The sequence below is a fragment of the Penicillium malachiteum genome, assembly GCF_028827825.1.
Source record: "Penicillium malachiteum strain IBT 17515 chromosome Unknown utg000001l:1.0-8184562.0:1.0-8186909.0, whole genome shotgun sequence".
Lineage (NCBI taxonomy): Eukaryota > Fungi > Ascomycota > Eurotiomycetes > Eurotiales > Aspergillaceae > Penicillium > Penicillium malachiteum.
In genome coordinates, this window is record NW_026643094.1 from 7,059,623 (window position 1) to 7,086,455 (window position 26,833).

At 47.4% G+C, this 26,833-nt stretch overlaps 11 protein-coding genes across 11 annotated transcripts; 2 read left to right on the forward strand and 9 right to left on the reverse strand.

Annotated features, from left to right (window-relative positions):
• Positions 1-95: 95 nt before the first annotated feature.
• Positions 96-1,878, reverse strand: cwc2 (active spliceosome conformation promoter CWC2; the record flags this gene model as incomplete). The annotated part of the gene is made up of 10 exons (XM_057086044.1): positions 96-557; positions 616-660; positions 716-741; positions 804-900; positions 954-1,000; positions 1,051-1,072; positions 1,126-1,154; positions 1,213-1,315; positions 1,381-1,498; positions 1,664-1,878. 10 exons carry the CDS (start codon positions 1,876-1,878, stop codon positions 96-98), a joined length of 1,164 nt encoding a protein of 387 aa, XP_056952193.1.
• Positions 1,879-2,239: 361 nt separating this feature from the next.
• Positions 2,240-3,792, forward strand: N7483_002608 (uncharacterized protein; the record flags this gene model as incomplete). The annotated part of the gene is made up of 8 exons (XM_057086045.1): positions 2,240-2,297; positions 2,361-2,375; positions 2,441-2,465; positions 2,536-2,967; positions 3,028-3,173; positions 3,238-3,295; positions 3,360-3,524; positions 3,585-3,792. The coding sequence occupies 8 exons, from the start codon at positions 2,240-2,242 to the stop codon at positions 3,790-3,792; spliced, it is 1,107 nt and encodes a 368-aa protein (XP_056952194.1).
• Positions 3,793-3,995: 203 nt separating this feature from the next.
• On the reverse strand, positions 3,996-5,348 carry cpa1 (carbamoyl-phosphate synthase (glutamine-hydrolyzing) CPA1; the record flags this gene model as incomplete). Its single annotated transcript, XM_057086046.1, has 1 exon — positions 3,996-5,348. One exon carries the CDS (start codon positions 5,346-5,348, stop codon positions 3,996-3,998), a length of 1,353 nt encoding a protein of 450 aa, XP_056952195.1.
• A 2,140-nt stretch (positions 5,349-7,488) lies between these two features.
• N7483_002610 (putative C6 transcription factor) lies at positions 7,489-9,474 on the forward strand (the record flags this gene model as incomplete). Its single annotated transcript, XM_057086047.1, has 1 exon — positions 7,489-9,474. The coding sequence occupies one exon, from the start codon at positions 7,489-7,491 to the stop codon at positions 9,472-9,474; it is 1,986 nt and encodes a 661-aa protein (XP_056952196.1).
• A 256-nt stretch (positions 9,475-9,730) lies between these two features.
• On the reverse strand, positions 9,731-11,603 carry N7483_002611 (uncharacterized protein; the record flags this gene model as incomplete). The annotated part of the gene is made up of 5 exons (XM_057086048.1): positions 9,731-10,542; positions 10,599-10,998; positions 11,093-11,174; positions 11,250-11,392; positions 11,454-11,603. 5 exons carry the CDS (start codon positions 11,601-11,603, stop codon positions 9,731-9,733), a joined length of 1,587 nt encoding a protein of 528 aa, XP_056952197.1.
• A 353-nt stretch (positions 11,604-11,956) lies between these two features.
• On the reverse strand, positions 11,957-13,204 carry N7483_002612 (putative DnaJ domain protein Psi; the record flags this gene model as incomplete). The annotated part of the gene is made up of 3 exons (XM_057086049.1): positions 11,957-12,250; positions 12,311-12,981; positions 13,057-13,204. The coding sequence occupies 3 exons, from the start codon at positions 13,202-13,204 to the stop codon at positions 11,957-11,959; spliced, it is 1,113 nt and encodes a 370-aa protein (XP_056952198.1).
• An 856-nt stretch (positions 13,205-14,060) lies between these two features.
• cp1 (putative carboxypeptidase S1) lies at positions 14,061-15,964 on the reverse strand (the record flags this gene model as incomplete). The annotated part of the gene is made up of 2 exons (XM_057086050.1): positions 14,061-15,767; positions 15,827-15,964. 2 exons carry the CDS (start codon positions 15,962-15,964, stop codon positions 14,061-14,063), a joined length of 1,845 nt encoding a protein of 614 aa, XP_056952199.1.
• Positions 15,965-16,591: 627 nt separating this feature from the next.
• N7483_002614 (putative poly(ADP)-ribose polymerase PARP) lies at positions 16,592-18,643 on the reverse strand (the record flags this gene model as incomplete). The annotated part of the gene is made up of 4 exons (XM_057086051.1): positions 16,592-16,857; positions 17,153-18,133; positions 18,208-18,465; positions 18,532-18,643. 4 exons carry the CDS (start codon positions 18,641-18,643, stop codon positions 16,592-16,594), a joined length of 1,617 nt encoding a protein of 538 aa, XP_056952200.1.
• A 921-nt stretch (positions 18,644-19,564) lies between these two features.
• N7483_002615 (YbhB/YbcL family Raf kinase inhibitor-like protein) lies at positions 19,565-20,144 on the reverse strand (the record flags this gene model as incomplete). Its single annotated transcript, XM_057086052.1, has 2 exons — positions 19,565-19,968; positions 20,021-20,144. 2 exons carry the CDS (start codon positions 20,142-20,144, stop codon positions 19,565-19,567), a joined length of 528 nt encoding a protein of 175 aa, XP_056952201.1.
• Positions 20,145-20,508: 364 nt separating this feature from the next.
• On the reverse strand, positions 20,509-22,246 carry N7483_002616 (cytochrome P450; the record flags this gene model as incomplete). Its single annotated transcript, XM_057086053.1, has 5 exons — positions 20,509-20,683; positions 20,746-20,912; positions 20,973-21,083; positions 21,146-21,990; positions 22,051-22,246. The coding sequence occupies 5 exons, from the start codon at positions 22,244-22,246 to the stop codon at positions 20,509-20,511; spliced, it is 1,494 nt and encodes a 497-aa protein (XP_056952202.1).
• Positions 22,247-23,628: 1,382 nt separating this feature from the next.
• N7483_002617 (uncharacterized protein) lies at positions 23,629-25,828 on the reverse strand (the record flags this gene model as incomplete). Its single annotated transcript, XM_057086054.1, is given in 3 exon segments — positions 23,629-24,819; positions 24,839-24,944; positions 24,987-25,828. 3 exon segments carry the CDS (start codon positions 25,826-25,828, stop codon positions 23,629-23,631), a joined length of 2,139 nt encoding a protein of 712 aa, XP_056952203.1.
• Positions 25,829-26,833: the final 1,005 nt, after the last annotated feature.

The window sequence follows — 26,833 nt, forward strand, 5'->3', positions numbered from 1 at the left end:
AAAGGTATCGCTATAGTACATGATAGATAAAGACAATCTAATCCGCAATTTTTGTATTGCCTTCACTGGCGTAGGGAAAGCCAAAGCGAGTATTCCTAATCGCTTTCATCGTCGCTCCCGTAGGCAACCAACGGCCCACCAGAGGGCTTAGCTACAGACTGAGTGATCACATTACCACCAGCAAGTCCACGCAAAGCAGCAACAGTCGAGCTGGAGAAAATCCCACTCTGGACCTCAAGTTCCGGTGCGGGTTCCGCATGAACGGGCTCAATCATGTGAGATTGCTCTGGCGCCTCTAGCTGTTGCATTTGTGGTGCTGATTCCAGCTGTCGTGTGCGAGAATGCCATACATCATCTGGAACATCGTAACCATCCAAGCCGAAACTACCCTCGATCTTCTTGCGCTTCTTCGCTTCGGGGTCTTTGCCCTCGATCTCTGCAACGAATGCGGCGGGGAGAGCGCGACGGACGGCTTCGGCGGCCTGTTCTTCCAATTGGCGAGCCTCACGCTTCTGTGCTAACGGGTTGGGGTCGACGGTTGCCCATCTGACATTAAGCTGTAATTTTATGTTAATATCATCATGTCCTTGATCGTAATGAAGAAGAATAACTCACAATTTCCTCGTGATCGAGGGCCTGGTTACTCATTGCTTCCTTGGCCTGGATATAAAGTTAGTTGAGTTGTTTTCCTGTAAGTCGTTTGAATCCTGCTTACAAACTGCGCGTTGGCCTCGTTTTGATCTAGTGAATAGTTAGCATAATTTGTTCATCCGCTGGGCTTCTTATTTTGCAAGGTAACTCACAAGTGACGAAAGCGACACCGCGCCCCGTTAAGACTCTTGTGCGGGCAATGACACCCCACTGGCAAAAGTGGCGAGCCACAGTTTCTTCTATCGAGTCCTGTAGACTTTGTCAGTTATCGGCTTCCTGAAGTAGGAGGTAATGTTACTGACATCGACGTGGATCCGGCCCACGTAAATTGTCCTGTTCTGGCGAGCAACTAGAGGGAGGTTAGTTGGTGATATGGGAAATGAATCGAATATGACATACAGCTTCCTATGCCAGACATGTCCTATAGATTTGTTAGTTCTGAACATCACATAATCTGAAAAGATAATAACTCACATCTCTATAATCGGAATGCTTGTCTCTGCCTAGATTTGGGTTCCATATTAGTATTTCAACAAGATTGCCTGGGAAGATAATGCGTACCGAAACAATCAACATTGACGGGGAAAAGGTCATGGAGGGTAGGGATTCGGTGGAGATATTCGCAATCAGCGCCTCGCCAGCAGGTTCCTTTCGCGAAATAGAGCTGATAGAAATCGTGTTCAGTAATAGTTTCACACAATACACACCCCAGCATATACCACAACGTACACAGAAGTAAGAACCAGTGACATTATCCGCCTTCGTAAAGCCGCTGTCCTTAACGGGGTCGCATCTCGTCTTCGCAGCGGTATTCAATCCATGGCGATCGTCACGGTCGCCTCCTGACCTATTATTCAACAAGACACACGTTAGCATCTGTTGGAGCTTGCAGACATTTAAAGACCAAGCGCAATCGCGATGGCGCAACAACAAAATAGTACGCTACCGGGCAGCGCATGCCTGGAAGAAGGAAGCGCGAGAGGCAGCGATGCACCGACGGGTAAATGCTTACCATTTGCTATACCAAATGTTGAACAAGTCACCGGTCTGGGCAGGAGGTTCAGTTGAAATAGAACCGCGATCAACCTGAACTCGAGCGGGACGCTTCTTCTTCCGAATAATCTTCTTGGTCTTCTTGACTGGTTCAAGCTGAGTCTGTTGCTCTGTTCCCTCGGTCGCAACCTCAGCCACCTGGAGCGCCGATTCTTCCACAGGGGAGTCCGCCATAGCTTGTTTGATGTGAATGAAGATGAACGGTCAAATTCGAGACGCGGCGTTTAAATGACGAGAATCGTACGTAGTATGCGACGAATTGACGGGAAGCGAGAGGCCGGTGATAGTTGTCAACGCGCAAAGTCGTCACCGGTGTATTCTTATCGTGGAAGGCCTAAACCGTTAGAAGTAAGGTGGTTTTCAGCGACGTTGAAGCCAAAGAATCTCGAAGCTTGGGAATACCGGTGGAGTCAGGTGATGAGTCAGCGACTTGGCAAAGAGGGCACATGTGGATTTCGCGAGATTCAACTTTGGCACGGAGATTGATGATACAGGAGATTATTGTGCAGGCAAAAATCCTGAACAAACCGGCATCATGGTTAACATTACAGAAAAGATCAAGGAGATTGAGGATGAGATGAAGAGGACTCAGAGTATGTGAAAAATTCCGATCTGCAAGTCCCGCCGCCACTTTGCTAATATCGGCCCCTCTACAGAGAACAAGGCAACAGGTAAGATCACTTATCACAGGATTAAATGCATGAAGAGGGGCTTAAATCTGATTTCTGAAATTCAGAATATCATTTGGGTCTATTGAAAGGGTATGTTACCCGCAACTGATGATCGTCTCTTCACTATATAAAATGTGCTTTTCCACTAACTTGACTACAGAAAGCTTGCTCGTTTACGAGCCCAGTTGCTTGAACCAGTTGGCGGTGCTGGATCTGGTGGTGGTGCCGGATTCGACGTCAGTAAGAGTGGTGATGCTCGTGTTGCCTTGGTTGGATTTCCTTCAGTCGGAAAGTCTACTTTCCTGTCAAAGATCACCAAGACTAAGAGTGAGGCTGCGGCGTACTCATTCACAACCCTCACTGCCATTCCCGGTGTCTTGGAGTATGGAGGTGCTGAAATCCAAATTCTGGATTTGCCCGGTATCATTGAAGGAGCCTCTGAGGGCAAGGGTCGTGGTCGCCAGGTCATCTCGGCAGCCAAGACCAGTGATTTGATTCTTATGGTTCTGGATGCCACTAAGAAGGCTGAGCAGCGAGCTTTGCTAGAGGCCGAACTGGATGCTGTTGGTATTCGGTTGAATAAGGAGCCTCCGTATGTATAACCTACTTCCGGCAAGATAGAGAATGACTGGGACTAATGATGATTATACAGCAATATCTACCTCAAGGCCAAGAAGGCTGGTGGTATGAAGATCACTTTCCAGACACCACCAAAGTACCTGGATGAGAAGATGATCTACAACGTCCTGCGTGACTATAAGATGCTCAACTGCGAGGTACTGGTTCGAGATGAATATGGTACGATACCTTGGCTTTTTCCACATCTCAATCAAGCAATGAAAGGGCTAATTTGCGATGATAGCTACGATTGACGACTTCATTGATGTCATTATGAAAGACCACCGCAAGTACATTCGCTGGTAAGTCGGAAGAATTGAGAACAAAGGTTAAGCATGATCCAGTCCCCGCTAACATTTGGAACAGCTTGTATGTCTACAACAAGATCGATAGCGTTAGTCTGGAGTTCTTGGACCAGTTGGCCCGTGAACCTTACACGGCCGTCATGAGTTGTGAGCTGGACTTGGGTGTGCAGGAGGTTGTAGAGCGCATCTGGAAGGAATTGCGATTAATGCGTCTTTACACGAAACGGTATGAATTGGTCTCAGCTGTAGGGCAAGGCACTCGGCTAACAACATGGATGATTTACAGAAAAGGAGAGGAGCCTGATTTCAGCGAGGCGCTTATCGTGCGTCGGGATTCGACAATTGAGGATGCATGCGACCAGATCCACCGCACACTCAAGGATACGTTCAAATATGCCATGGTATGGGGTGCCAGTGCCAGGCATGTGCCTCAGCGTGTGGGATTGGGGCATGCGGTGGCAGATGAGGATGTGATTTCCATCGTGGCTAAGTAGATTTCAAGCATACTATTGATACGAAGCGATAAAAAATGAAGACAAGCCTTAACTTACACTTTTCAAAAAAAGTGATATTCAGAATATATAATGAACTATGCACAACAACGACGAAGATTGATATAGATCCCGATGTTTACCGACCAAAAATATGAAAATATGCAAAATACCAGACTCCAACCCCAACCCTAGCATGAGAACATTTAGGCAGCAGCGGCGGCGGCGGCGGCAGCAATGTTCTGCATGCCAATGGTAGGCTGAACACCCACACGCTCCTTAGCTAGAAGGTCAACCAGCAAGGGGCTGGGGCGGCTGTCACGCTGAGGGTACAGACCAGCCTGGCTGTTCTTGTACTTCAGGACGCTGTCGAGGTAGATGTCGAACAGGTAGGAGGAGTCGAGAGGACCGCCCTTGGCCTCGGGGTGGAACTGGGTGCTGAAGATGGGGCGAGACTTGTGGATCATACCCTCGTTGCTCTGGTCGTTCAAGTTGACGAAGTAGGGCTTCCACTCGGGGGACAGAGTGGAGGCATCGACAGCGTAACCGTGGTTCTGGCTGGTGATGTGGCAGCGGCCAGTGCTCAGGTCCAGAGCAGGGATGTTGTGGGCACGGTTTCCGTACTTGAGCTTAATAGTGCGCGCTCCAGCAGCGAGAGCCAACAGCTGGTGACCTAGACAGATACCGAAGATGGGAACCTGGGAGGTCTCCATCAGACGCTTCAGGTGGTGAACAGTGTCCTGGCAGTGAGTAGGGTCACCAGGGCCGTTGGAAATGAAGACACCATCGAAGTGGTGGGCCACCTTGTGAATGGGGAAGTCGAAGGGGAAGACAGTGACACTGGAACCACGGCCAACCAGGCTGCGCAGGATGTTCTCCTTCACACCACAGTCAATGACAGCGACGTGAGAGGTGGGGTCAGCAGCGCTGATGTGGAAGGGCTGCTTGGTGCTGACCTGGCGGACCAAGTGGATCTGCTCGGGGTCGGTGAAAGCCTCGTCCTCGTTGGCATCGTACTCCTCACCAACAGTGATACGGGCCAGGGAAGAACCCTGCTCACGCAGGTAGGTCACAATGGCACGAGTGTCAACGCCGGAGATGGCGGGAACACCCTCACGAGCACACCACTCTCCCAGACTCTCAACAGCAGTCCAGTGGCTGTACTGCTCAGCGACGTCGGCGACGACGACACCGGCGGCCTGCAGGTTGGGGGACTCGAAGTACTTCAGAAGGCCATTGCTGTCCTTCTCAGCGGAGGGGACACCGTAGTTACCAATCAAAGGCTGGGTGAAAACCAAGATCTGACCGCGGTAAGAGGGATCGGTCAGGGACTCGGGATACCCAACCAGAGAAGTGGTGAAAACGGCCTCGCCGGAGATGTTGGAGCGAGCACCGAAAGACTTGCCGGTGAACATGGGACCGTCACGGATAGTGAAGGTCGCAGGCTCGAGAGCAGCACGCTGACGGACGGTAGCCATGAAGCGAGCCTGAGCAGGAGTCTTCATGCTAGTGAAGGCCTGAGCCCGGGTGGGCATGGCCTTGAAGATGTTCATGAACATTTTTGAGAGATATGATACGAGAAAGATACTGAAGATGAAACGGGCGGGTCAATTCAGTTGATGGAGGCCTTCCAAAGGTGGTCTGAAAGGGCAGAAAGGTTAGTAAATCAAGAAAGATTCGAGGAGTGAGGAGTCAAGAGTCAGGGAGGAGGATCGAAAAATTGAAGATGGAACATACCCGAGATGTAGTCCTGGGAGGTAAAAGTTGATGGTGCCAAACACATAAGCGCGACTGAGATTCTAGCAGTCAGATGAAAAGGGGGAAATAAAATTCCTTAGCAAGACATGAGGCGTTCAAGATATAAAAGTGGATAGAAATGGAAACTGGGGAAAGAGAGGAAAGGGAAGAAAGCGGACGAAAGAGGTTTTTCGGTTGACTCAAAGGGCACGTGCCACACCGACTCGGTATAGTAAGCGGTGGCCAATTATGCCGACATCGGATACAGAGTATGGTAAAATCGTATTTAACTGGTTCATTTTTACCCTTATCTATGAGGGATCCACGATGAATTCTCACTCTTACTTCGTAACAGATACACAATATACACACCGCTAATTATACAGCAAATCGCATCTAATGCATTTGACATGTATACAGATGAGATAGATTATTATCAGGTAGGATTAATATAGTAGGTCTAGAACATCGAATTCTACCTGGAGGTACCAGTACTCAGGCTCAAGCTCATAATTACCAAACTCTTTGAAACAAAGGGTCAATCCCTGCCTCAGATGGAAGTGAGTCGAAATCGACTCACCGTCATGATCGTCCTCTATCAATTGATTACCCAACCGTAACTCAATCGGACTCCACCTCTCAGCCACCAAGACAATTCAACTGCAGATTCAGATTCAGCTGCAGACAAAGCGAGAAAAATTTACAACTTGATGGTCCAGTAAGAATGTGCCGATTCTGCAAGGTCCATATGCTTAGGGTGCAAGCGGTCCGATCATGCATAATGCCTTAATTCTGGAGTCGCTGATCTACGGAGTTTCGCGGTTTGAAATCCTCTGAAATCCTTCCAAGTTTGAGGAATTGATACGATGGACCACTCACTTGAAGTCGGTGAGAAGACATGCGTTGGCAGAGGTCACTTGGTACTGATAGTGCGGACTCGGACATCGGAGAGACATGAGTACAATAAAACTGGTTTCTTCTGATGAAACCTTTCACACATGCCCACTGGCATATCAGTACACACATGGGGGGGTTAAACTTGAACTTTGGACTTTTCGCTTCAAGTTTTGGTATAAATCACTCAAAACAAAATTTAGCATATGCCTGTGTCACAGTACTACCTCGTATGTCGTGATATGGCGCGTACTACTAGCCACGTGCAGTAGAGCTTGAATGATCAATATCAGGACTTCTATTATGGATTGATCAATGGCTAGGATAGCTACAAGATAAAGTGACTGCTACCGCATGGTGGACCATGAGAAATAGGAGTTAATAGTGGGCATTGGTATGTACTCTATCTACTTGGATCTCTCCCAGACTCGGAGAAGTGAACTGGTGAAGACTGCCTGGAAATCCTGGTCTCGGTCCTTTTCTCCCTCAGCAACGTAGACTGATGAGGTCTCCAAGTGCTAGTGGCATCCGCCTCTCGCTATTTTGTTAAGTCACAACGCATTTGAGAGCTCTTAATTGAGGGGTGTCTCACTAGTACTACTCCGCAGGACATAGCAATATGTGAATGGATGGCACTGAGGATGTCCATTTTTCATCACTTTTTCTTCTTGAAGCTCACATAAAAACTACATCAATCGATAGCTTAACTCCCTACCATTCTTTTGATGCCGACTATATATTTTGTCTATTTTATTTGAGTTTTTATCATTTTCTGTACTTTTCAAGTTCGAGATTGAAGCTTCTCCCATATTGAAGAATCTAGTACAGGTCTGGGGCGGGGACGCGGCCCTTTCTATTTCCTTTTTTTCTTTTCCTTCAGGCCTGAGGACTTCCATTATTCAAATACTATCATATACCTAGTACTACAGACTGGCATATATATTTCAAGTTACCCTATTCAGGGTACATCACGATGTTGACCTTGGCATTTTCCGTGCCGCGGTCCAATCAACTTGAACCCATCCATCTGCCTCCGCAATGCTTCCCATACACCTCCACACATCTACAATGAGCGACGCCACGTCTCGGAAACGCTCTCGCGCTGCATGTTTATCTTGCCAATCTCGCAAGCGCAAATGCTCAGGCGATCGGCCATGTGCAACATGCGCCCAAATAGGCGCGGATTGTCACTACAACACGGCCCCACGCAAAAGGCGCGTCAGGCCCAGTAGCGCATACGGGGCGAGCCTGCCCTCACTAGTTGAGCCGCAAAGGCTCCCAGATAGATTGTCTGACTCTGTGCCCCCGAGTGGAAACGTTGCCAACTCAATCTCTCCAAATGCATTCAATCGCGCGGATGATTCACGAGGAGTGAGTCACTCTCTCGAAGCAAATTCTGGCGCTGCCTTTGTCCGCAAGCTTGGACTACGAATTGATCCTGCTCGCGCACCGAGATTACATCTTTTTGCCTGGAATGTCGGCGACCGGGTCGTATCGGATTCATTGGATATGCCAACAGACTCGACTCCCATGCCGGCGTCCATCACGATGCTACTTTCACATGGAGAAATGCATGAATTGGCAACTATCTATTTCAAAAAAGTCGATCCTTGCTACCCATTTCTAGATCGTGAGAATATATTCTCCCGCATTGGTGAACGCTGGGCGCGATCTGATATATTTGGATCAGAAAAACCCGATGATGCTATTTTTTATGGCATCGCAGCAGTTGGGTACCTGTTCTCCCGCCAAAAGATCATATATGTAGAGCATATGTCCATCCTTGCAGCTCATAAAATTCTACAAAAAAGCTTACTGGGATCGGAAGCCCCTTCGATCGATGCCATAACAGGATGGGTTCTCCGCACTGCTTATTTACGCATGACTGCTTCACCACACGCCGCCTGGATGGCCAGCTGTACCTTGATGCATCTTATCGAGGCTGCAGGCTTACACCTAGAGCCACCTAGCTCTGAAACGTCACATCCTCTCCGGGGCTCATCACCACAACCAAACAACCCTCAGCAGAACGCCAGAACCAGCATTGAAACATCCTACAGTCCAGATACTCGCCAACGTCTTTTCGGCATGGCTCGCCACTTAAACACCTGGATTTCATTCGATCTATGTCGTTCACGGGTGGTTCTACCTGGCACAACGACACAAACACCCACATCGACATTCCCAAGCACAACAACAATTCCTGTCACCAATACTCACACAACCTCCAATCAAGAAACCACTCGCGCTTCCCTATTTCACCTCCTCCCCCTCTCTGAAAGTCTCGACCCAACAACATCATCCCACCAATCCCTCCAAGACCTCGAATCATCCCTGACCTGCGTGCTAGACCTACACTACACCGAACCCTCCCTAATTCTAGTCCAAAGCAATCTGGCATTATGCATCTACCGACGCATCCGCGCTTTAAACGCTCACGCTTTGGCTCCAGCTCATCTAGACCGTGTACTAGGTCTAGCAGGACGAGGTCTCCGCGCAGCGCGAAGCATGGCAGCTGCGACTTGTCCATGGCACCAAGTTGCTAATGTACCATTTCAAGTTGTTTGCACTCTACTAGCAATTGATAGTCGACAGGCATTGACACTTTTACCTGAGGCTATGGAGACCTTAAGAGAGGTGTTGGGTGTTTATGATACGGTTATTATGCGGGAGGCGTATTCGACGGCTTATCTACTTGTTGCGTTACATCAACGCAGAAAAGAGGATGATACGAGGGCTTTAGCGGATGTTTTGAGGGCTAATGCTGCGGCTGCACAACAACATAACCAGCAGCAGCAGCAACAGCAACAGCAACAGCTGCCAGTGGTTGAGGGGGATGTGTCAAAGAGGGAGGATACTGCTTTGCCTCAGGCTCAGTTTCAGAGGAAGAGTCAGGGTCGTGATTTGCAGGTGCAGCAGGAGTCGATGCCGGTAGATGAGGAGTTTTCTTGGTTGGGGGATCTGGTGATTGATATACCGAGTTTACAGAACTTTGATATTGATCAGTTTCTTATGACGGATGTGCCATGGCCGTTGCCTGAGATGGGGATTTAATGGAATTTTTTAATTCGCTTCCGAGAGAACCTTGGAAGTTTAATATATGTACTTTACTTTGAAAATGGAGTAATTTGTATGAACATGTTGAATCGTATGATATGAGTTGTGGGTCTATTGAGAAAAGCAAGGGTAATAATAGAAAACATAAGTCATGAACGCCCACATCAATGCTTGATGGAATGTCCTGGATGCGTCAGAAATGCAAACAACAGAGGAGCCCGAATGAAAGGCTGGAATAGATATAAGGCTTCTTTCATTCCTTCTTGTGGCGTGCATCGGTCTTGTGGGTGGTATTTACTCCTACACCAGACGACCAAGCCACTCGCAAAAGTCGCCAGAGAATCCAAAAGAAGCCAAGTGAGATAACAATAGTTGTTCCCAGCTCAATATTGCGGGTCTGAAAATATCCTTCGCCTTCTTTCAAATGAAATACCGGAATATCCACCGTCTCGACTAAGCGATCCGTCTCGGGATGCAGTTGATAAAAGAACGTACGAGGCCCGAAGAGTTTATCATATCCGAGATTCGTGCGATCAAAGGGATTCATTCCCATGCCAACTTCACGATCTTCAGCACTGCATGCCCAAAAAACGACTGGCCACGGGACATGCGCAGGACGGTATCCTGACTCCGAAGGTTTAAGGTATCGCAGATGAAGAGGGACAGTAGCGGTCCAGTCGGATCGTTCAGTTGTGAATTCATTTTCGGCAGGTGTAGCTAATTCGAACAGCCATGTTGATCCCCAGCGATTCACAGCCCAGTCTGGTGCCTCGAGGTCTGTTTCACCCGAATGAGCGCGGAGGCCTGCTAAGTTGTGAGACTGTAAGAATATGGCGTCAGTTGTCCCAAGCTGATACTGGTCTCCAAACACCGATGATGGGAGGATCAGATAAGTGTGTAGAGAGCAGGTGGTATCATCCGGCGCCGATGGTCTGTGGAGAGAAGAATGGGGGATGGTTATAGACATTGTTGGATGAAGGCCAGTGGGCTGTGCAAATGAGACCGAATATTTGGCGGACTGGGGAAGAGCGTGGTGCCTTGATGGGAATGAGAACATAGTAGGCTCTGTAGCTAATTAGCTTCGCTGCACAATGATAGTATCGAAACTTTTAGGGTCATACTTAGTTTCTTATCTTCTCCCACGACAGCTAATAATCCGCCAATCTTGATTTCATCGGCACTGATTCCTCTGTCCGCACCGAGCAAGCCAAACTCGACTTTATCGCTTTTGGATGAAGGGGTTTTTATCTCCTGTGACCACCCACCCTCGGGTGCGGTGCTCCAAAGCCCTGACAAGACTAGAGTGTTTGAGCTGCTATCATAGTCGAGGTCAACTGTATCTGCGGCGAGGAGCGATTTGGCAGTGCCGGAGCATTCATTACTCCTATCTTTAAGCCAATCGCAGAAAACTTGCTCAATATAGTCGACGAAGGATTTCAAAGAGGGTAGCTCGGTATGGTATTGGAGAGATGCTGCTGCACCAGCGTGGGCGGCCTGTGGTGGGGGTGTGATAAAGGTCTCCTGTGAAAATTTGCTGTATTAGATAGGGCACAACGACTTGACATGTAGATAGGGTATTATATAGCGACAGGAAAGCTAGAAGAGGGGTACATACTTCAGGGGTTGTGCAATTCACCCCATTAAGCCCACTCTCGTCCGCCTCAAATGCCGTGCGGAGTAAAGAGCATAATGCCTCCCTGCCAGGCAGCTCGGTCAGCTCATGCTAGGCAACCTTGAAAAAGAAATATAATCCAGTTCAGGGATAGACTCACGATGATTGGGTCGGATCTAGAGGGGTATATTGGACATGCAAGCCGGGCGAAACCCTGCTAGCAAAGGGCTCGATAGCATCGAATGGTCGTTCGGTAGCCCAGCGCAGACGAAGATCTTGTGATTGTTGGAGAACATTCCGAAGCTATTGTATTGTTAGCGTCAGCTATCAATCTATGTATCTGCAATCACTATCGAGCTCCTACCTCATTGGGGAGGTCGTCGAGATCAAAGCTAAGGCGATCCTCACGGGCGGCCTCAAGATTGTGGATTGTGAGAGAGTTCGAGGTTAAAGCAGCTTGTTGGGCATCAAAGGGCGCATCAGGGTGCTGAATATAGGTAATGCGTCGTTTCATGGTGACTTTGTAAAGGGGCAAGGTGGGTGTAAAGGGTGTAAATAAAGCGGGAGGACAACTGCAGTGACGGAGCTTGGAGCTTCTCCGCATTCGCATTCCCTGTTTAGGCTTAGGGCCATATCTACTATCTACACTGACACATCCATACTACACAGAGTCAACATTCATGCTGCAAATAACTTCCATCCTTAAAAGTACAAGGTCTTTATTTTTTGAATCAAATATAAATTCAAGAATAATAATCACATTTCATTTCTGTCATTGCTGTCATTAAGGCCACCCATGGATAAAATAGTACCGCTCACACTAACGCCGAATTATGCTAGATAGGTTCATAGATATTTAAAGACTGCTCAAAGAATCTGAGCGAGAGCCGCTTTCTGGTCGGGTGTCAGACTAGTCGGAAACTTGACATTGATCTTGACGACCAGGTCACCGCGATCACTGGGTTTCTTGGAGAGAACCATACCCAAGCTGGGAAAGCGTTCTTCGTGTCCAGGCTGCGTTGGAACGGACTTAGAGACACGGATCGATCTGCCGTCAATTGTCCGAACAATGCGTTCCCATCCAGTCAAGGCCTCCTTCAGTGTGAGATCAATATTGGTTACAAGATCATCGCCGACACGCTTGAAATCAGGGTGCGCTTGCTATAGTTCCAGTTAGCGGGTGTTCATTCATGACTGACAGAACGGAGCGTCGGTACATACCTCTTTCACGATCAGGTGCACATCCTGGCGACCACCTTCTTCTTGATCTCCAACATTCTTGTACTTGATCTTAGATCCAGCTCGCAAACCAGGCTTGATCGTCGCTTCCAGGGTCACTTCTTCAACAGAGCGTTTGCCATGAAGATCGAAAGTCTTGCTCTTAGTCTTAATCTTCTTGGTTGTGCCCTTGAAGATCTCTTCCAGCGTCAGAGGAAGATCCTTTTCAACAACGGTCGGTTCTGGTGTCGGGGCACGGCGTGGCTTTTGCGATGAAGTTGGTCCTCGGCTGGGTCGGCCTCGTCCGAATGCTCCAGGCATACCTCCGGGCATGCCACCAAGCATGGAGAAGATATCATCATCAAAATCGCGCATTCCACCACCGCTACCACCGCCGCCCGCACCCTTTGCAAATTCTCGGAAAATATCGTCCGCATTACTGAATCTGAAACCGCTGCCGCCACTTGGGCCACTGGAGAAGTGGAATGTTCGTGCTCCGCCGCTGCTTGGCATGCCACCAAAGTCGAAGCCGCCGGGCATACCCCCGCTTGTACCACTGCCTCCTCCACCGGTCGATGGTGGCGGGCCTCCACGGAGAAGATATTCAAGGCCATACTGATCGTAGATCTTGCGTTTTTCGGGGTCGGAAAGGACTTCATATGCCTGCGAAACCTCTGTGAATTGAATGTTAGTTTTCACGGTCGGAAAGCGGGGAATAGACTGATATTCTGATAGAGCCACACACTAACCTTTGAACTTTTCCGAGGCCTGAGGATTGTCTTTGTTTTTGTCAGGATGATACTTCAGAGCGGCCTTTCGATATGCCTTCTTGATTTCATCTTGAGTAGAATTTGGGCTGGTGCTCAAGGCATCATAGAGCTTGGTCTCTGCAACCATGGTGGAATTGAGTTTGAGGTTGAGTTAACAGGTTGTAAACCGGAGCGCCAGCTGGCGTTTTGTTTCTTTAAGAAACACTGTTTGTGTCGGAGTAGGAAGAGAGAGGGGTGTTCTCGAATGACGTAGAAGGTTCGGGGAATAACGAGGCGGTCTACGCGTGACAAGGAGGAATTCACAGAAAGGAGAGATAAAAAGGAGAGACGACGCGATCCGCGCGTAAGGTAGGAAACAAGGATGACTGGATGTAATTAGGCGAGGATCAGGAGATATGAGAAACCGGGACTGTTACAACTCGGTTGGAGTATGACTGTATAAGGAAGTGACGTGTGACGCCTAGTGGGATCGAAGCTTCGAGAACTTTCTATGCTTTAAGGTCATGATCTTTATACATGGATTTGGTTCAGTGAATCCTTTGAACATTCAAAAATAACTTGCATTCTTTCAAATTATACTCCTGCCAGGTTCTTTGTCTAATTGACCTGGGACTGTCAAACCTGCCCCAGGATGGTGAATCGGTGATAGCTTCATCAGCGGCTCGGCCCCAGTGCCGCCCCACATTATCTAGTGTCATAGTGTGCTCCCTACAGCACTTGAGTTGACATGGCTTCTAATTAGAAATGCGTTTGTGTTTGGGTTACAATATGGTATGATGATCATGAGTTATGTTGGAATTAAAGCCAAAGTCTCATACATGAGAGATCACTATAAAATGTCACATCTCTATCAAGTGAGTAATGACGTCAGATCCTCCTGCAGGGTCTTTCACAACTTGAAACTTGAATAGAACTTGAATAAATTGGTGCTGAAGTACTATATAGTGGTAGGGCTAAGGTATTCTTTGAAAAATTCGGATATCTTAAACCTTCTTAGTAGCTCCATCTATAACAATGTAGTCATGAATCACTGCTGTGTTATTAAGCACGCTGGCGATTTGGTCTTCGGTGCAGGTAGACTCTAGTGAGAGAATGTAACACACTGGATCAGGGTCCTCAGGCACTTTATTCTTAATATGCCAAGTCGATTGAGGGCCAGTTGTCGAGTAGGACTCATTGCGAGCAGTATCGATCTTGCCGGTTGCTAGATCTCGGTTGAACAAAGAACGGTAGAAGATTTCATAGGCTGTTTGTGGCTGATAGGCTGGCACTTCATGACCAGCCTGATATACTCGGGTAAAGGAGAAGTTGCCATGTTGACGAACTTGACCTCCGATATACGACGAGTTGGTACGAAGAGGTGAATATCCAGCTGCACGGAACGAAGAAGACTTGGAGTATTCAATATCCAGGCTCACATCTTCACCACCGATCCAATTACAGGCATAGTCCCGGTCACCGTAGACAAGCGCGACTTTGATCCCAGAGTCTAGAACGTAGGCGATATCATTGAGATAACCATGAGTATCAGCGCGGGGGTAGTCACCTGTAGACGAAAATCCCTTGTATACACTGTCAATCGATTCAGTGAAGTTGATGGGGACCCCCAGGGCACCCTGGACCCAATTTTGACTCAGGAATCCCAAATAAAATGGAGGTGGGAATGGATCGGGATCTTTGTGAGTAATATCATAGTATCCTCGGCCAGCGAAATTAGGATAGACTCCCTCCACATTTCTGCTGCAGAAAGAACCTGCTTCGGAGCATGCCTTGTTGACCGTCTCGTTATTGCCGTGCATCTGTGGGTCGCCTTCTGCTGCAAGGGCACGGCATTGAACCATAAGGTCCTTACATCCGCCGGGGCGGCTCCATGCATGCATGGCCTGGTCGTACAGCGTTTTGTTGATGGCTTCTAACCCATAGGTGTTATTATACGCCATCATCGGATAGGTCGGCTCTTGGATCAAAAGATCGATGCACCCGTTGATAATCCCCAATGTATCCAAGTGGATGTAATGCGATTCTGCAGCTGCCGAGAGAGTACCGTTCTGGATCTTCTCGTTTTGCTCCTGGAAGAACGCAGTAAAAGCTGGACCATAACGCCCGCCGTATGACTCTGTCCAGATGCTAACACGATCGTCATGTGGCTTGTACTCTGGAAACTCGGAGAACCAAGTCTGAGCAAAGTGCCAGAGTGATCGAGCCGCATTCTCTGTGCTGTTTGCTGATGAGCTCTTATTTTGACTTGTCGTTGTGCCGACGTAAAAAGTATTGTTCTGCGTCGGAACGCCATGTGTCCATTCCGATACATTCCAGCCCGATTTGATTTGGTCGAAAGTACCATTTGTGGGAGTGTCATAGCTGAAGCCAACCTGATTGGGCTGATCGATGTACAGCATGTTGACATAGTTGTTCCAGGACCAGGGGTTGAGTTCGGTCGAATTAGAATCAGCCTTGACGATACAGGGACCATTCTCCTGCAGGAGACCGATCAGGGATGAGCTACCAGGACCTCCATTCATCCAAATGGACAGCGGCGCATTTTTGGGATTATGGCGAGCCTCGAAGAACCAGAAGAAAGTGTTGATAGGGTATGGCTGATCAACTTGTACATCTTCCAGCGTGCCGGGAGGTAAATGAACGTAGCCGGAGTAAGATTTGACCCCTGGAGTTGTTTCACAGATTCCTGGCTGTGAAAGATCAGTATATGAACCACTTACTTCTACTGATACAAGAAGACCCAATCTACCTCTTTGTATGATATTTTGACCCCTTCTTCATGCTTGGATTTGACGACTTTCAGACCCTCTGGAGTAGGTGGGAAGTATTGGGCTGCTGCAAGTCCCGCCAAGGAGCTGGCCAGTAGCCATTTGGTAGATAGGATCATGATTGAACCTTGGAAAGGTGGGGTGGATTTCGGAGTTCAAGAGCCTGGGGAAAGTGGATGGTTTATAAATCATATCTCGGCAATACTAGGTGCCCAGGTGGAGACCCGGAGTGAAGCTATGACCGGAGTCCGGATGTAACCAGATAAGAAGCCGGCATAGTAGTGAGATAACATTGAGCATGATCTCTTGGTTTCAAATTACGACCTGTTCTAACTCTTGCCAATAAGTAAAAAACAATTCTTTCAAGTTTCTTCAAAAGGGAATATACTATAATTTCATTTCCTGCAGTTCAACTTTAAATATCTGCCGAGATCTTACTATTAGACTCAGCTCGGCTTATTAGCACAGTTAGTACACCGCTTCATCAAGTAGGACTTGAATATCTCTAGAACAGGCTCGACGATAGATGACGCTAAAGAAAATCAATTTCATTTCATTTTAAGTGAACTCTAGTATATAATTTTTCAAAAATGTCACATTTCTGAACACAATCTGGTACACAATCATATCAGACTTTTTTCGATCACTCCAACATGAACAAAACAAAAACCCACAATCTTGCAACATCAAATTCAATTTTTCTTTAATTCAATACTCGGAGGCCGCAAACTTCAAATGCTAACACTTCAAATGGTCCACTGGAACAAGTATCGCATCCGTACCTGATCCGCCACAGGCATGCGGTGCTCAGGCGGTATGGCCATTTTAGGGGCATCAAAGTTATGAATCTCGCCAATGGCAATATCAAGCATCTGAACACCTTCAAGATCAGGGTGGATACACTTGGCATCGCGATATCTAGCCTTACTAGTATCAGCTGCCTTTTCGATGCTGACTTCACAGAGAAGCATCAGGAACGTTCTCCCCCGCCACGGAGCTGGTTCCAGTTCTTCTGGGAATATGCAGTAGAGACACCGGCAAGCTCAGCGGCAAAAACTCCGGGTTCGCCTATATTTCCACGCAGGCCTTGACTCAATATGCCCGTAAAACTTTTGTTAGGTGAGCCATGCCATAGGAGTCGCCGTCGACCATCATGGTTTTGGATCCACTTTTGATATCGCTTGGCTTCCTGTAGGCGTTCGATGCGGAATATATTGATAAGGGTAATAGAACTCTGTCGGTCCTATTAATACTGAACGAACTTGATATCTGAGAAACTTTCAGCATTAATGACATGTTTAACTTACTCTTGCTGGAACGGGATAGTATGGCGAGCCCCCCGCTGAGAAACGAAAATAATTCGAGAGCAGCTTGTGCTCGATAGTAGATGGATCCACTGTTTGCACAGATTAGTTTTGCGAAGAGCAGAACGACTCCCAAGGAGAAGCAATTGCAGTCGGAAAGTAAAGACTCGCCTAGACGCATGGTGCGAAGACCGAGGGCTCGATATGCATGCTGCGCAAGGTGCGTTGAAGTCCAGCCAGGACAGCTCACCTCTTGTTGAGGGGCCCAGGAGATGATTCTTTGGTACGACAGATGGTCATATTCATCCTTGAGCCATTCAAGATCAACGGAGGTGCTCAGCTCAGGAGAGGTTACCAAAGCTTGATAGCACTCAATGAGAGTAGTCACGGTCTTTCCTCTCGTGGCTTTCTCTTTCGTGAAGTCCGAATGAGCCAGCAGCTGCTTCAAGATTGCAAGACAGACCCGCAGTTGGTGTTTACTGGGCGTGACAGGGACTTCAGTCTGTTGAGTGCCCTTCAATGGCACTAACTTCTTCACAAAACTCTTGCTGCCACCAATTTGCCCAGTAATCAAGTCAATCACCTCATTCACCTTGGATGTTGCCTTATCTTGGTTCGGTCTCTGAAGACTGAGCTCCTCATCCATGAAGTGGCATTCAACAAAAGTGAACTTGGATGGGTTTGACTTCTTGTGCCGGTCATCCCAAGTATTCCCGGTGCTATCATTGAACAACTTCTCAAATGCTCTCTTGGCACTTTCAAGATCGCCCAATCCTGCACGATTCGCCTCTGAAATAACCCCAGCCACTCTTTCATAGCTCCAGGTATGATATTCATTCATGTGGGAATCGTGCAAAAGTTGTTGACGGCGGAGGATTACCGAGCGAGTCTGATCTGCGGGCTTTGCACTTGATTCCTTCGGTACAACCTTGACCATGGTGGCATCGTACACATTCTCGGGATATTTCCAGACAAGGAGACCTGCTTGAGGGATCTAAGTTAGTTCATTGATCAAACAGAAGGGGCGCTATGTAGAATATGCTGGCCTTTCTTAGGACCCGGAAATTGCTCATCCACCAGGTCTGCAAAAAATCCATAGACAGCTGGCTTGATTTTGGTGAGCTTGGCTAACGGGATTTCCTCCTTGTCATCTTCCCAAATTCGTTTCAAAGATTCAAGTCCCTGTCTTTTCAGCCTGTCCAATTCTTTGCTTTGCAGCTCAAACCCAGCAACCGAGATCGGGTAGCCCTGGGTCAAAGATTTAAAAAGCCAATTGATGTTGACGATCTTGCAATTCTTCAGAGCAGCAATTTTCACTATTCAAGATGTTTCTCCGTCAATCTCGCTGTATCTGAACACCAATACTGAAAAGTGGCACATACCCTTGAATGACAAACATCTAGCATTCACCTCCGACTCCGTGGTTATGAGATGCGTGCATTCGGCGATGTGCTGCGAAAAGTTTTCATGTCGAGCTCCCAACTCATCAACCATTGCGAAGATTTTAGCTACACATGGATACTTCAATTAGTACTACCCACACTCCACGATACTAGAATGGTAATGGAGGTCATTGAGTTCTATACAGACAGTGAGTATGTGGAGTGAATCTCCCATGGAGTGCAATGACATAATCTGAGTTCTTGAGAGCTGGAACACTCTTGGGTTTTTCAGGACATGAGGAGCCATTACAGCTCTGTTTAGCTGACGCCGAGCAGGCTGGTCTAGGTTTCGCCATGGTGTCTAATTTGTTCCCCATTCGCAGGAAAAAGAACAGTAAGGAAGGAGGGTACAGCACCCGAATGTAAATGAGAAAAGATGCGTTTTGGAATCTGGTCAACCGGTTGAAGGTTGATGGAAGGTGTAGGTAGAAAAGTAAACAGCTTTGGAGCCCTGGAGGGGCTTCTTTATGCTTGGTATAACATGGAACATACCGTCAAACGATTATTGCCAGTGATTGTAGTAGTTGACCACCAAACGAAATAGAATCCAAAGGAAGATGAGCGCCAATGTGACATTATCAAATGTTTAGTTGAACGTACATCCCAATTTGTGCATATAACTTTGATAGATGCGAATGGAGTCACGATTTTTTAGTATTGATATCTCAGTCTCAAGTTCTTGAAGGTTCAAGTTGGGATAAATTTTGGATAAATGCTATCTTAGAATTCCAAGGTTCAGATTGATAACGCAGTAAAAGATATTTAATTATTTGAAGACGATTTCGATAAGAAGAGAAAAACGAAATCATCTCACAAATCTAGATTCATGCTGACCAAGGTAACGAATTATCCCTGAAGGGAGTTGACATTCATAACTCCAGAAAAAAATTAACATGGAAGCGGAACGCAGGTATCATTATGAAAGCGAACGCCAATACAAAATGATCGACGAGACAAATTCAAATCATGGGCTCTAGTTACTCGTGAAGTAGTTGTAAGCCAGCAAAGGACCCAAGTTGATCTCCTTTGCCCAGGTATCAAGGTTATATCGAATTCGTGACATGTTTCCTAGCTTCTTGCCATCGGCAGGAGCATATTTCTTCGTCTCAAAACCAGCTGGCTCTTCATAGAGATAGAAGGTGTAGCGGTGAGGTCCACTGCCTGGCGGGGGAGCAGGACCGATATAGTTGGCAACAAAAGGTGCAGTGAGATCAAGCTCTCCAGACTCTGAAGCCTTGACACCAGGCTGGATCCAGTGAAGAATAGGTCCAAGGACACCAAAAGAAGGGAATGGTGCATCAATATCAAGGGAGACCACTAGATAAGTCTTGGAGGTGGAGAGGCCACTGAAGGACAGCTTTGGAGGGGATTGAGCATCTTTATGGCGCATAAGTATCTTGTCATCTGTACTAATCCCAGGGGGTCTCACCTGCACGGGGAATGTAAAGTCCTGGCTGAACATTTTCATGGGTTCCCATTGTTAGGCCCAGAATTTTGGACTTGTCACTCTCAATGAGTGACAGGCCCGCCTGGATGCTTTTCTCGGAGGGCATGGTGGTGGCTCGTAGGGCTGGTGGCGTAACAGAAGAGAAGTGAAAAGATTAATCTGATTTCTCGAGGTTAATTTAGCATTCCAAGGTTGGAATGGTGCTGTCAATTAGTATTAACAAGCTTTTCGGAGATAACCGGACTTTAAAGACGTATCTCCTCATATTTGACTGGTGAATTTTTAAGGCCGACAATCCAGAAGAGATTGAAACATTTTTAGTCTAGTACTTGGTGAGCTCTTGATCACACATTTTGTTGTAAGGCTTGCTTTATTCAGGCTCTGCCAAGCTATAGAATCACCTAGAGATCGTACCCGAACATGGATCGATTCTACAAGCTCCCAAATTGGCACCAGGCCGACTATCAATTTCATTCCGAGACCACACTCTCTACCTGAACCTTGAATCTCATATTTCCTTCTTCAGGATATGGTGCCATAAAATCGCGGGCACACGCTAGGTTCTTCCAAGTTGTCTTGTATAACGTAAAATCGAATTCCCGGACGAGTCTTGCGATAGTGATATAGAGCTCAGCATAAGCCAGACTGAAAATGAATTAGCAATCTGTGCAATCATGAAGAGAAAAAAGTTATTAGTCCAATCATACTTTATTCCCAAGCAGTTTCGGGTTCCCTTTGAAAAGTTGACTAGATAGCGATCCAATCTTTCGCCCTTTTCAGCAGCTCGAATCCATCTTTCTGGGTCGAACGAATGAGGTTCTGGGAAGATCACAGGGTCGTGGACAATGAAGTGAACTATCTCGCTAACGGGTGTCTGAAAGCTTAGATTAGTATTTTCAACTCTGGTGATATAGACAAAAGCCTGGTTACTCACCCCCGGAGGAATGATGTACTCGCCATACACCAACGCTTCATTAGGGGCGATTCTAGGCGACCTAGCAGCGACACCTGTGGACATACGGATACATTCATTCACAACTCCTGACTAATCTCTAGTTAGTGAGATCTGTGTCAAATTTTACTGAATCGGATAAGTCAAAAACAAACCAAGAAGGGAAGTTGTTTCAGCTGATCCCAGGTTGGATGGGAATCGGGTGTTGGCATAACAGATTGTAACTCCTCTCGCAGTTTTATCTTGATGCTCTCATTAGAAATGATATGAAAAAAGGCCACAGAAAGCGCTCTGCTGGTTGTCTCAGTAGCGGCATTCAACAACGAGAACGTCTCATCGGTAAGTCGTTGAGAACCCTGTAAGTGCGCAGGCAATTGATCGATCACGGATTTGATGACTGGAGCACCCTTTGTAATATCTGTTTTCCCAGATAGGAAGCCCAACACGCACTCACGGATACGGCACTTCATCTCCTGGGCAGCATATGCAAAGGGATTCAGCACCTTCAAAACCGGCATTGGAATAATCTTCATAAGTTTCATCAGGGGCAAGAAGAAATTCAAATGAGACAACCTGAGGATACCGTTGAGTCCATCTCGGACATGCTCGTTGAAATCCTCGGTGTCAAGGTTTCCACTGTGATAGCCAAGCATATATTCGTGAATGACATCCGACATTAAGCCAGCAAATCCAGAATCTAGGTTGACAACTCTCCCAGACGGAAAAGCGCTTTTTATATGACCACAGAGAATATCAAGATGTCTCTGGATGGTAGGCTCGATCTTTGTGATTGCTGACTTTGAAAAGAATTTATTCAAAGGTGTACGGCATTCTCGATGGGCTTCGGCAGAGACACTAGTGAATGCAGTATGGTCGATATCGAATTGTTTCACAAAGACTGAATATTTTTCTCTTGGTCGAGAAGGTGGTGCATAGATCTCCTCGAAGAACTCGGGGTCTTTAATATGAACTTCTCGCGGTGAGATTCGAATGATTGGTCCTGTATTCGTTGACTGGAATTCAGTAACAGTTTCAACAGCAATTGAGGTATGCTACTGACCATAGATCTCATGCAATCGTTCAATCTCCCAGATAAACTTCCCTCGCTTGATAACATTGAAATAAAATTCATAAAGACCGGTAGCTGCCGCTAATTTGGGTCCCGGAATGTTCCTGAGAGGATGAAAATAGACTCGGTAGATCACTCTGGTCATTAAAAGGACCAGAATTCCACCAAGTGCAGAGACGAAAGGCATTTTCGCGACGTTTCTTCAAAATTGAATGACGGAGCGAAAGTTCCTCTCAAGACACAAATTCCAAGAAATTGGGGAAATCCCCTCTTATTCTTCAATCCTAGTCTGTCGCAAAATCCCGCCATACTAGCTTGAACTTCTAATCCAGCCTGTCGTATCGCTTCATTTGCCACCAATCTAACGGCCATGCGATATCCACCTGTAGTACTTTTGTCAATGCATAATGGACGCCTGCCACGGCTAAATTTAAGGGCCTCATGTTATTGGATCTCTAGATTTCCCCGCTAGACTATGACTGTAAACAGAGTGATCAGTGATAATCAATGGCATTTAGAGCCAACCAAGATCCACCTATATGCAAGAGCGGCAGAGAATCACTCTTGTGAGTCTTCGCTAAGGAGCTAAAAGTGGGGAACCAAGTATTTAAGGGATTTTTGTGGAACTGCGGAAACTAATAGCCACCATCGCGCCGGTTTAAAAAAGGGCCACGTTGTGCATGGATGACTGAATGGGTTCGGACGGGAGGGGCATGCATGGTGAAGTGAGTACTAGACCAAGATCGGATAGAGAAGGATTATCAGGCGTCCTCAGCACATGCGTCCCATCCACGAGTCTTTGGGTGGATCATTAATCTTGGGCCATGAGAAAGGATCCAGACCGGTTAATCCTGTTGATTTTCGTAGCTCTGATGATTTTACTCCATATGGAGTCATATTTTCAATTGTGGAGATCAGGGAATCCGCCTTGAATGTCTGGCGAGGGGGAGCTTCTCTTAACCTCTTGCGAGACAACTGTGCAGGCACCCACTGGCGATGACCCAGTATAGACCATCGGTCCCTTATCGAAGGCTCCGTGGAGACAGTCTAGCCATATGCCAAGCCCGAGGTGTTTTGCGTGGTCAGCCTACAGGTTAGCGGATACTCCAGGGTAACATGATGTAGAACCTTAACTCGGCTGACGGTTTAGAAATAAATGTGAATACCATTGGTCAAACGAATGATAGCTCAAAAGGATAATCTATAGACAAAGGAAGGCAAGAGAGTGTCCTGCCAAAGACTCTCGGTCAAACTATAAAACAAGAACGCAAAAACCAACCAAAATATCTGGTAAATGCAGACGCTAGAAATGCAAGATGAAGTTGATCGTGAAATTTTGTCCTTGACACGCGAGTGCGCTGATATCAAGGAGAAGAGAAGAAGAAGGACCGAAAACACAAAAAACAGCAATAAAAAATCCCGAGAATGAATGATGTGAAGAAAGCCAGGGTATCAATCGTATCCAACTCCTAGCCAGTCGTTAGACGAGGTATCATGTGTACAGAAGAAATGCAAATCGTAGCCAAACGCAGACAAAAACGGAAGTTCAGAACCAGTGTTACTCTCAGCCTAAGCAGCTTGGGCGTTCAGAGCATGCAGGTTCACAATATCGTGGCTCTGATCTTCCGTCATGGTCCTGTTGTTATCAAACTCCTCGGACTTGGGTTCGATAGGCTTCTCAGCTGCGGCTTCCAGATCCTCAATATGAAGTTTTTCGGTGTCACTGGTGAGCTTGGGTTCAGTCTCGGCCTCAGCTTCGGGTTCCGCTTCCGCCTGGGGTTCGTCAATGGACTTAGGGGAGATGGGCTCCAGGTCTTGTTTCTCGAGGTTCTCGATGTCCATTGCATGAACGTCGCCTGTCAAGTTCAAATCCTGGAAGGTATTGTCCTCCTCTGACTTTTCCTCTGAATTTTCCTCGGCGTCACTGTTGACAGAGTGGAACTCATCGTCCTTCTCAGTACGTATCTCGGTCTCTGACTCCACAAGATCCTCCTCATCGAAATCATCTTCATCAACGACAGCAGGCAAAACAGTGTTCGCCTGGAACTTCTTGATATTCGAAGGCAGAGCTGCAGCCTCGCTAGTTCCCTCTGTGAGATCAACAGAGTCACCCGCAGCTTCTGTTGGCTCGGTGCTGCGGCTGGAGTGCGAAAGCGCAGTAGGAGAAGTAGATTCGCGGCTAGAGCCCGAGCCCCAGGTGTGGTTAGGATGACGAGGGGGCAAGGATGGTGGTGTAGGTCGCTTATTGATAGTCACCAGGCGAGCGCGAGTAAAGGTAGGAGAAGAGCGAGACGAAGAGTCTGCAGTAGTAGGACGCTCCTCTACCGGGGACTCGACGGCACGCTCCTGCTTAGCCATCTTCGCATTGCTCACTTCATGGACCTCAAAATCCTCATAATCAATAGGGTGGTTTTCATCATTCTCATTCTGAATCTCGGCACGTTCAATCACTCTCTTGGCATCTTCCAAATCCTTATCCTCCTCTTTCTCCTCGACACCATTCACAGGCACTGTATCCCATTGAGACTCGTTCCACGGGTTCGAGCTAGGCACATCTGGCGATTCCTTCGCGCTCCGCGAGGATGCTCGGCTTACTGATGTTGCGGCGGTTAGCGGGGGATCATCAGTTTGAGTACCACGATTCACGCTGGTATAACTTTGCACACTGGCCCGCCAGCTATTCCGCGGCGAGCTCTCAAAGCTGCGCCGAGAGGAATGTGGAATATACCGGGCTACCAGGGTTTGGCCGGAACTCAAAGACTTCAGGACTTGGCCTCACCTTAGTGCCGGCCTCCCGGATGAACATGCCCTCGGCTTCTAACGCTTTCACTCCGTATGGGTCCGGGTCCTCAGCCGCAGGGACGCCAAAGCCATGGTCTTCTTGGCTGAGATCGATATCACCGGGGGGTCTCACCGGGAGGTGGAACTAAGGTCTCGTCTGCATCCCTGTCTCCTTGGGCTGCTTTGATGGTTTGCAGAAGTGTGCTGATAGATTCCGGGGATGCCGCGCTTTGCCGTTCAAGATATCGGTGACGGAGATTCGCTCACCGTAGAAACGCTCATTCTCGTCAGATCGCTCGATGATAATGGTGCCGTCGACTGCAACGCCAGCATATAGTCCTTTGCTCTTCATGTAGGTCCAGATCGGGGCTTGTCGCTTATGCACTTCGGAGTCAAGCACACCACCCATACCAACGGGGCCGGCGGCAACACTGACCTCTCCACCGAGGGTACAGCGCAGTTTCTTGAATGCCTCAAGTGCCTCAAGTGTATTGATAATAACGACACAATCGTAGATATCCACACCAGCAAGGAATCCAATACCAGCAGTGTGGAGCATAATACCAGATGGTGGACTCCATTCGCCAGTCTCGGGTACTCGGCCCAGCAAGACTCCGCTACCTCCGGAACCACTGATCCAAAGACCAGTACGCATGGTGGTGAAAATAGCGATACCCTTGGCATTCTTCAAAACTTGCGCGGGAATCTTCTTAATGACTCTCTGCTTTCCCTTGGGGCGATTAATCTTGCCATTCTCATCGACACCTTCTTCGGTTTCAGGCGCATAGAACCCATCTTTGCAAAAACTGCGCAAAATTCGTGCAGCTTTGTCGCTTTCCTTATCAAGGGTCATGGGCCAAAATGCTTCCGCGCCTAGTTTGTTAGAAAGGCGATTGACGGGAGCGCCGAGTTTATCGACTTGGGCCCATGTTTTATCAAAGCCTTTCTTAGAAAAGCGCTTGGTCTTTTCCCAAGTTGATTCCGACATGATTGCTGAGCACTATGTGCAATCGAACCGTGACTTCGATCAGTGAATTTTTTTTTCGTTATTGTTTTGTGAAAGAGGGGAAACTCCCACTATGTAGCAGGCGCGGAATCTATAGGCGAGACGCTATCTGAAACGCGGAAGTTGCGCTGAAAACAGTACCCATAGAACTTGGGAATGCTTCTTCAAGTAATCCGGAATGCAGTGCGATCGGATAGGGAGATATATGGAGGGATCCGGTATGATCTGCAGGCTCGCCACTTAAGAATGCGTGCGGGGAGGAATGTCAGGCGGATGAAATGTCAGAGATGTTTGACCACCAGACAGACCGAGTCTAGAAATACTTGATAAGATCCGTTAATATTTGCTTGTGTGAATTTTTAGAACAAAATAATTGCTTCAAATCAAGACTGTTCCACAGTTAAGCAGAAGGTTGCTCAATAACCTAGGATGATCCTAGTGGCGATCCCACGAACCGACTGGAATGTATACCCAAAACAATCAAAAGGCAATACCGCTTGAGCGCAGACTTGGAGGATCGGGGAATCTACTATACCTCTCTGAGAATAAAGGAAGTTCAGCAGAGCTGGTCGTGTTCAAGTTTAAGTGTGGTATGTACAGAATGAGAATGAGAAAGAATCGCGGGGTCGCGCAGGCACCAGGGTCCCGGATATATTTAAATAGTTAAATCAATCCTGCAGCACATACGTATCTCTTTTTTTCCGGGTCTAGCTAACCAAAGCAGGGATCCATCGGGTCAGACGGAAAGGCATGGCAAGCATGGCCGAGTGGCGCCGTGGCTATGGCCAGAATCATTGAGTGAAAAAGTCACAGGGAACGCGCGGAGAGACGTCATCGACTTAAGTTATATGCATATATGCCCATGCACATGGAATTACGTAGTTGGATTTCAAATCATTTACTAGTATAACATTGAATGTTCTTTGTGATATCTAGTTTTTATCTGTCTATAGTTTCAATACATAGTCTATACGGAGTACTTGATTT